General features: G+C 42.1%; 2 protein-coding genes across 6 annotated transcripts in view; one reads left to right on the top strand and one right to left on the bottom strand.

The window, feature by feature from the left end:
- The window catches only part of EIF2AK4 (eukaryotic translation initiation factor 2 alpha kinase 4), a 114,408-nt gene extending 110,129 nt beyond the window's left edge, over nt 1-4,279 (top strand). For all 4 annotated transcript variants that reach the window (XM_079914486.1, XM_079914487.1, XM_079914489.1 and 1 more), the window contains 5 exons: nt 120-217; nt 1,484-1,552; nt 1,950-1,994; nt 3,353-3,471; nt 4,152-4,279. In XM_079914486.1, the coding sequence (XP_079770612.1) occupies nt 120-217; nt 1,484-1,552; nt 1,950-1,994; nt 3,353-3,471; nt 4,152-4,209 (389 nt within the window). In that variant the 3' untranslated portion in view covers nt 4,210-4,279. The remainder of the gene's footprint in view (nt 1-119; nt 218-1,483; nt 1,553-1,949; nt 1,995-3,352; nt 3,472-4,151) is intronic.
- A 260-nt stretch (nt 4,280-4,539) lies between these two features.
- On the bottom strand, nt 4,540-8,129 carry SRP14 (signal recognition particle 14). Of its 2 annotated transcripts, XM_079914496.1 has the most exons (5): nt 8,032-8,129; nt 7,804-7,876; nt 7,165-7,277; nt 5,962-5,994; nt 4,540-5,466 (listed from the first exon to the last, which is right to left on the bottom strand). In XM_079914496.1, exons 1-5 carry the CDS (start codon nt 8,053-8,055, stop codon nt 5,377-5,379), a joined length of 333 nt encoding a protein of 110 aa, XP_079770622.1. In that variant the 5' UTR covers nt 8,056-8,129; the 3' UTR covers nt 4,540-5,376. The 2 variants fall into 2 exon arrangements, with proteins under 2 accessions (XP_079770622.1, XP_079770623.1); XM_079914497.1 differs by lacking the exon at nt 5,962-5,994 and having other exon boundaries at nt 5,367-5,466; nt 7,132-7,277.
- Nucleotides 8,130-8,412: the final 283 nt, after the last annotated feature.

An 8,412-nucleotide genomic window follows, 5' to 3' on the forward strand; every position in this document is an offset into this window, starting at 1 on the left:
ACACAATCCAGTCCATAGAATCACTCCCGAGTGGATTCTAATCGTCTCCGCCATCTCTGTGGTGTGTTATAGAAAGTGGGACCAGATGAGGCCATAACGGCTAAAACTGTCTGTTTCAGGTTTGTTTGAAATCCATGGAGCAACAGTTTTTCCCATTGTGAGCGTGGTAGCCCCAGAGAAGCTGTCAGCCAGCACTAGGAGGCGGTATGAAACTCAGGTATGTGGTCAGAGTTTCCTTGGCTTTCTGTGAGCTACAGAGGAGGAAGAGAACAGGAGAGGAAAAGAAACAGTTTCCTGGAAATGTTTTTCTTTCCACTTCCTGAACTTGGTGACTTCTGAAAATTCCATCAACACAGAGCACCTCTGGTGCCAGGATTCTGCCCCATTTGTCCTCCAAAGAGGCGTCAGTGTACACTGTGGGCACCTAGATGCAGCTGTTGTCAGAATTACTGGATCCAAACAAAAACTTTCTGATCCGGCTCTAACAGCAGATGGGGTTTGTTTGGTTTTGTTGTAAATAACAAAGCAGAAGAGATCTACTGCAAGACTTGGGGCAGGTTTCTCACTGCATACATGTTTTTGATATCTGCTCTTTGCCTGATTCTGTGCTAAGTGCCAGGTAAAATAGAAAAGACGTGACGGGGCCCCAGTCCTTGAAGAGTTTATAACCTCCGAAGCATATGCATTATATAGTTGGAAAATAGAAGGAGATCAGTAATAGGATGCTGAATTAATAAGTACACTGAATGAGTGTTAGAGTGTGCTACAGACATGGGGGAGAGACGAAGATCAGTGTCTGCACGGATGATCAAGACAGGCTTCGTGGAGGTGATCCCTGAAGGATTTAAATAGGCAGAGAGGGAAGATGAGAGTGTTCCAAATGGGAGGGACAGTGGGAAGGGAAGTGCAGGACAAGGCTAATGAGCACAGGTGGGACACTGGCCTCATTTGGGAAGAAGGTTTGAGGAGAGCAGTCATTATTTAGGAATGTAATTAGATTGAAATACAGAAGATCGAGTTACCTCATTTTGTGAGCTTTCCTGGCTGTTTCTCAGGATGTTGGGTAGAGACTTGTTTTTCGTATCTTTCTGCCATATTTCAGTTCCATGTTCTCATTGCTGTCACTGTCCCCTTTTTCTAAACTTAGCTTAATACTAAAATCTCCCCGCTTCCACATGCACTATTTTACAGTACTGAGCTTTTATTAGGTTCATTTCAAAATTATAAAGAAATAAGCAGCTAGGTGGATTAGTAAACAAATGATCAAGATAGGCTATAAAAATCTCATTTCCCCTGAGATTATAATAGGCTAGACACTCATCTTACTGAGGTGGATTAAGAGCAAGTCCTTATATAATATTTGGGATCCCTTCTAGGCTTGGGTTTGTCACCTGTGATTGTTTCCTAGAATAAGAAATGAAATGGCAAGAAAGATGGCTTGGTTTGACAGGTTCTGAATTCTAACATGCTCTCTTCTTCTTAGGTACAAACCCGACTTCAGACCTCCCTTGCTAACTTGCATCAGAAAAGCAGTGAAATTGAGATTTTGGCTGTAAGTCACTTTCTTTAACTTTCTGAGGATGGCTTTTGTCCATACTGTCCAAGTAGTTTCCTCGGAGGTCAGGGCTTTTTTTTTTTTGCTCAGTGTTAGCAGCACTGGGATGCAGGCCCGTTTCTCCTAGTTTCTTCCTCTGAAAGATTGGGGGGAAGGGGACTGAACATTTTCTAAATGTTTCAGGCCTCTGCAGATAGCAGTGTCAAACCTTTGGGGTGTGATGTGTGGGGCCTGGGAGTATTAGCTCACCAGTGCTGAGATCGCATCACTGTCCAGTTCAATAAGCACGGGAGCATCCCCTTCACGTTGCTCCATCCAAAGTGACACCATAGGCACAAGTCAGTATGTGCTGCCTAGGTTCCCTGACATGATGTACATTTTTGTGTATCAACAGGTGGATCTACCCAAAGAAACAATCTTACAGTTTCTATCATTAGAGGTAAGCAAGATGAACTCTTCTGCATTATGGCCTTTAAAATCCCGAAGCTGTTGATTTGCCAAAAGAAAGTTGAAAATGGCATTATTTTCTTAGTGATATTAGGTATTTTTCTGGCAGTTCCAGGAATTTGGTAACATTGTTCCTTTTATGTGACATATGTATTACTAAATCAAATTTTGAGGGACTCACACTTTTCTAGTGACTTTCTTTTAAATTTCAGAGATGATTTTAACAAACGCCTAGTGCTTTTACTGTGTGTCAGGCTGTGGCAGGCCTTGTTCTAAGCACTTTACAAATATTAACTCATTTAATCACAACAACCCCAAGAGATACATACGTTACCTTCTTACAGATCCCCATTTTACAGATAAATGGAATCATTGTACGTTTTATGGAGAATGGGAGGCAGACAGGTTAGATATCTTACTCAAATTCACCTCACTAGGAAGTTGCAGAGCCAGGATATGAACTTAGGCAGACTAGTGGAATCTATGTTCTTACCCACTATACTATGCCACTTCTATAAACCTTCATTCCAACTAGGGAAGCTCATTTGCAGAACTAGAACTACATGGAAGATCTTTTCGTAAAAATTCAATTTAGGTCCTTTTTCATATGCTTTTTTTTTTTATAACAGGTACATACCCTTATTATCGAATAGCCTAATTGAACTTTAAAAAAATGTAAATACTTAGCTTTGCTATTAGAATGTTCAACTGTAAGAATAACTACAGGTGATTTTTGCAACGTCATACCAAAGAATGCTTTTGTCTATCCAGAGTGTTTAGTCACAGATTAAGTTAGATGAAAAATGAACTTTGCCCCAGAGCTAACATCTCATACTACGTTTTGGTTTTTTTTTTTTAAAGGTTATTCTCCATTTATATAAAATATTGGCTATATTCCCTGTGCTGTACAATATATCCTTGTAGCTTCTTTTATAAGCTGACTTCCCCCTTCCCTGTTTCCCCTCCCCACTAGTATTCTGTTGTCTGGTAAATAAGCATATACTGGGAACTTAACTGCTTTATGAGACACTCAAATGGGTATATATCAGAGGTGGTATCTCCATTTCACAGAAAGTCAACAGTTGGCAGAAATAACTGGTATAAAGTCACATGAGCACACTGGGGCTGCAGCACTGTTAGTCAGGATCTAGTAAACTGGTCTTGTAAAGAAACTCAATGCTTCAAAGGAAGAACCCTAGCAGTCTCCCCATTAGTTCTCTCTCCCTCTAACTGATCTTTTCAGTACACTTAAAGGGGGGCATGGCATTGACATTTCATCAGTGACCCAGAAAAAACCAGTTTTAATAAACCCTAGTATCTGTTGTTAAGTCTTATCTATTTTTTTCCTAGTGGGATGCTGATGAACAGGCATTTAACACAACTGTGAAGCAGCTGCTGTCACGCCTGCCAAAGCAAAGATACCTCAAATTAGTCTGTGATGAAATTTATAACATCAAAGTAGAAAAAAAGTAAGTTATTACTTAGGCATTGCAGATTTCAACATGGGTTAAACTCAAAGAGGGTTTTTTTGTTTTTTGGGGTATTTTTCCCAAGGAGGGGTTTTAAAGTGACAAATACCTTATTGTCATGTTGAGGTTAGATGGCTAATAAGTTGCTACATTGGAACTGCAACTGGTAATCAGGACTGTGAATCACAGTCATGATCCTGTCAATAACAAAACGTAGTGGTCCCAGTAGCAGCTATCCCAGTTATAATTTTTTTTAATTACTCATTTTCTGAAGGATGTTTTTCTGTTTTATTTTTTTACAATTATGAATGGGTATGAGTCTTTTCAAATGCTTTTTCTGCACCAGTTATAATTTTTAATCACCCAGGTAACTCCTAGGAACATTTAAATGAACGAAAACAAGTGTGACTACTTTGTTTTATATCCCCTTGCCAGTTGTTCATGTTATCATCCACTTAAAAGGAAACAACAAAGCCTGTGAGGTGAATGGTGGGCTCCTTGTGTAGACCCTTATACTGTGGACCCTTGCCAGTCATAGCTTCTCTAAAACTTATGTTTTTAGTGACTGGCCTTCCATATTGTTGATTACGCAAAACTCCTACAGTTAAGTGTTCTAAAAATAATTTATCAACTCTGTTCTCTACCATTATACTGATCCTGTCTTCTCCCTTCTTTTGCAGGGTGTCTGTGCTGTTCCTGTATAGCTACAGAGATGACTACTACAGAATCTTATTTTAATCCTAAAGAACGAACGAGCATTACATTGTTCAAACAGACAGGAGCTTATACTATAAAATGTTGTACATTCATTGTTTTAAATTAGCTTTACGTTCTAAGAAGCTGTCCTACGGAGTTGAGCTTTGTAGGTTTTTCATGTGTAATATATTATAAATTTATCTTTTGAATATAATAAATGTTTTCATATATCTATTGCTTTTTAATTGCAAATCTATTAGCACTAAAGGTTTTGTGGAGCTAGAACACAAGAAAACAGCCTTGTTCTTCTCAGCCCTATATACCGAGCACATGAAAATGTCCAAAATAAAGGGCATAAAGAAATCAAATATCATCATTAACTTGGAATCTTTATTCTTGATGATTTTGTAATAGGCTTATCCTTAGTTTGGTTAAGCAAACTCTCATTTGGCTATGAGAACTCATTCAAATTTGCTAAAGGAACTATGATGATAAAATTATACAGCCAAGGGGCTTCCCTGGTGGCGCAGTGGTTGAGAGTCCGCCTGCCGATGCAGGGGACACGGGTTCGTGCCCCGGTCCGGGAAGATCCCACATGCCGCAGAGCGGCTGGGCCCGTGGGCCATGGCCGCTGAGCCTGCACGTCCGGAGCCTGTGCTCCGCAATGGGAGAGTCCACAACAGTGAGAGGCCCGCGTACCGCAAGAAAAAAAAAAAAAAAAAAATTATACAGCCAAGTTGGGAAAAATACCCATGAAATAACACAACTTTTTATAAAATTGTCAGGTTTCAATTCCAGTAACGCATAAGACAGGGCCTAAAGCCTATTCATAATCAGTCATTCCAGAATGAGGAACTATTGCCAGAAACTTTTTATGGGATGGGAAAAGGAATAAAAGATGGTCAGTACTGATAAATACAGGTTTAATGATACAGTGCTCTTCACAGACGGCTACAGAGACTGTAAACTATTATCCAGAAACATACAACCATACAACACAGACCACTTAGCCAGATATAAAATAAACTGGCTTCTTGTAACTACCCTGTAAACACTGCAGCCCTTCTTCCATCCAAAAATGACCCTAATCTCACATGAAAACAGTTATTGTAGAGGAATCAGAAACCCAGCTTTGTGGCCAAAAGTAAAAACCAAAGGAAAAATAGCAATTCAGTGGTTAACTGGTGAAAGCAGGAAACCTGGTGCCCTTCACTGCGCCGCTTTGCTCTTCTTACTCTTGCTCTTTTTGTCCCTCTTCTTCAGCCCATCCATGTTAGCTCTCAATAGGTTTGAATAAGCCTAAAAGACACAGAGCATGACCTTAGTGGGAAGAGTTGCAAATTGGTGGAGCATCTGCTGTGCTTCCATAATAGATTTAGGGTAGCCAAAATCAGAAAGCCTATCTGATAAAGCATATAATACCACGGGGATACTTGTATCCTAAGGAAAATGGTGTAAGGAAAACACCCTCACATTACAGCAGCTTCTGCAACACCCACTAGTGAGTTGCATGTTTTTTACTTTTTTTAAAGCAAACATGGAAAACTACAGGCAACTTCTTATTCAGCTATACTATACATAGAGCATATCTAAAGCCTATGACAACAAAATCTATCTAAAAAAGACAATATCAGCGTTGAAAGTAGAATTCACAGCCTGGCAGCTTTTACTTGTAAACTACTGGTAAAACATCACAGGAGAGCAGTGAACCTAAATAGCAATCTTAAGCCAGTGTTAATTATTATGCTGACTCTTGCCCTGAGAAACGAGACACAGAGAACACCACACACTCACCATCTGAAACTTATTCACTTCTTTGGAGCTCACCTGGAAAAGAATAAGGAAAAGGTCACCCCTGTTATCCACATAGGAATCATCTGCCTCACCCAATAACAACTCAAAAGCCTCGGGAAGACAACACCCTAATCTTTAAAAATATTTCTTCCCAATTGCAGGGGTCATAATACACTAAAAGCTATTTTTCTACTCCACTTTCCTCTGCCTGAGGAACAAGCAAAGAAGCTCTGCACTTTGAGAATTGTACCAAGATGGGAAAGAGGCAGAAGTGGGCTCCTTAAGAAGCTATGCCTCTTGCCTCTGTTGAAATCTCTTACACACATGGCACTGACTTTCTCTCAGGGTTCTGAGAGACATCAAGGGACTTAATCTTTTGTGCAAGATACTTTTAAATTACTCCCTCCCCATCTTATTTTAAACCTACCATTAATTCAGGCCCATTTAAGCAAAACGCAAGCTACCACAACAAAAGAAATTCTACCTCTGAAGACTCCTTAGTTTTCTGTATTTCATGACACCCAACTTTATTTTTAAAAGCCACATAAGCTTGCTTTACTGTAAAAGTCTTCTCAAGATAACTGGTAATGGGAGACATCAACTAATTATGGCATACATTATCATGAATATCCTATGCTGATGTGATTAGAGGGCAGGTCTGGTTCTGCCCCAGCAAAATAAAGTATTCATTTGGAATCCAAGCAGTCTCTTGTTTTGCCATATTCAACCTCCACTTTGAAAGGGAATAATACTAGGACTCTTGACTAAATCATATGCTCTCAAATACAAAGCCTAATATAATACATGTTTGGTACATGAACCACAAAGATAAATGAACAATCAGCTTAAAAGTAAAAGCATCTGATACCAAGCAACTGTTCACCGAAGGCCCAGCACAGTAAAGGAATAAGGAATCAAATATGCCAACTGCTCCTTAACAGTGCTACTCTGAGTAAGGACCAATATGTTAACTGTATTTCTAACAAGTGTTTGGCTTCTACCTTCTTCGTTTTAATTTTGCTTTTGGGTTTTCTATTACTAAGGTAATAAAAGAAGACCCTGATCCCAAAACAGCTGGGGAGCTACACACTAGGCTTTATTTAATAACTTTAAAAAAAAAAAAAAAACTGGTTCAGATACACCCCTCAAGTTAAATTCAAGGCTTTAAACTCCAAAATGAGGAGTATTAGGAATCGAACTCACCACAGTGCTGATCTTCTTTTTCCCATCAGTAGCTCTTAACAGACACTTGTTGTCTGAGGGCTCAAAGCCCTCCACAGAACCCTTTCTTGGAATGGGTTTAGTTCGACCATCATCTGCATGAAAAATACATCCTGGTGAACACAGCCACAGACGTGGTCAACAGGTAGACGATGAGTTAAAACGTAGGAGAACGATTCCAAGAGGATACCTAACCCACCTCCACTGGTCTAGTTCTGTTAACCACATTATCTGCTATTACAGACGCCTTGCCCACACTTTGGGAACCTACCTGCCACTTCCACGATGGGAACACTGTAATATCAAAGCAGACTAAATCTCACTAATCATGGCGCGGTTTGGGATCCTTGACAAAAATACGAGACCTGACATGCTTGGGGCCCACTGGAACCGGAATTGACTTAGGTGGCTAAGTGCTGGGGGCCGCACCAGCCACAATCCCCAATACTCTCCGGCCCCTCAGCCCTGAATGTGCCAGTACCAGGTGGAGGAAGGTATGGGAAGGCGGGGACGCGCGGCAGACAGACTCTGCCTGTGGCTCCCAGTCACTGGGCACCCGGGCCGGGGCATCGCTCGGCCTCCCAGCTCCCTTCCGGCCTTGCTGCATCCGCAGCTGCTTACACTTCTTCAGGGTGATGAACACGCTGCCCGACAACCGGCACTTCTGGAAGAGCCTGGTCAGCTCCGTCAGGAACTGGAACACAAGAAGCCCGGCCCCGTTAGGCAACTCCAACCCCCACCCCCCGCCCCCGCCTCGGCAAGTCCCAGTCCCTCCCGCAGAAGGAGACAGAGGTCCCGAGCTAAGCCCCAAACAGTATCGGTCCCTCAGCCGGCCAGCTCTGGCTATACCTGCTCACTTTCCAGCAGCACCATCCTGGCGCTGCTGGCTCTGCTCCGTCAGCATTAAGTCCCAAGCCGTTGGAGCCGGAAGTTTCGCCCGGGCTGGGCGGGACTTCCGCTATTAGGTTTCGGCTCTCTTCCACCCAATCCCTGCTTCCGCCCTCTGCCCGCCCGCCCCGCCCCGCCCCGCGCCTGCGCTCTGGGGCGCCCCCTCCAGTCCCGGGAAGGCAACGACCCCGAGGCCCTTGGGCTGTGCTTGATTTCACAGACAAGCAAATACTCTAACCCAAGCAGTGGGAGAGAGTGAGAGAGCACAGGAGGGATCTGATGGAAACCTATAGTTGTGTATATTCAGCTGTACTGTTATTCCGTGCTTCAATTTCCTCAACC

Source organism: Stenella coeruleoalba (genome assembly GCF_951394435.1).
Source record: "Stenella coeruleoalba genome assembly, chromosome: 2".
Lineage (NCBI taxonomy): Eukaryota > Metazoa > Chordata > Mammalia > Artiodactyla > Delphinidae > Stenella > Stenella coeruleoalba.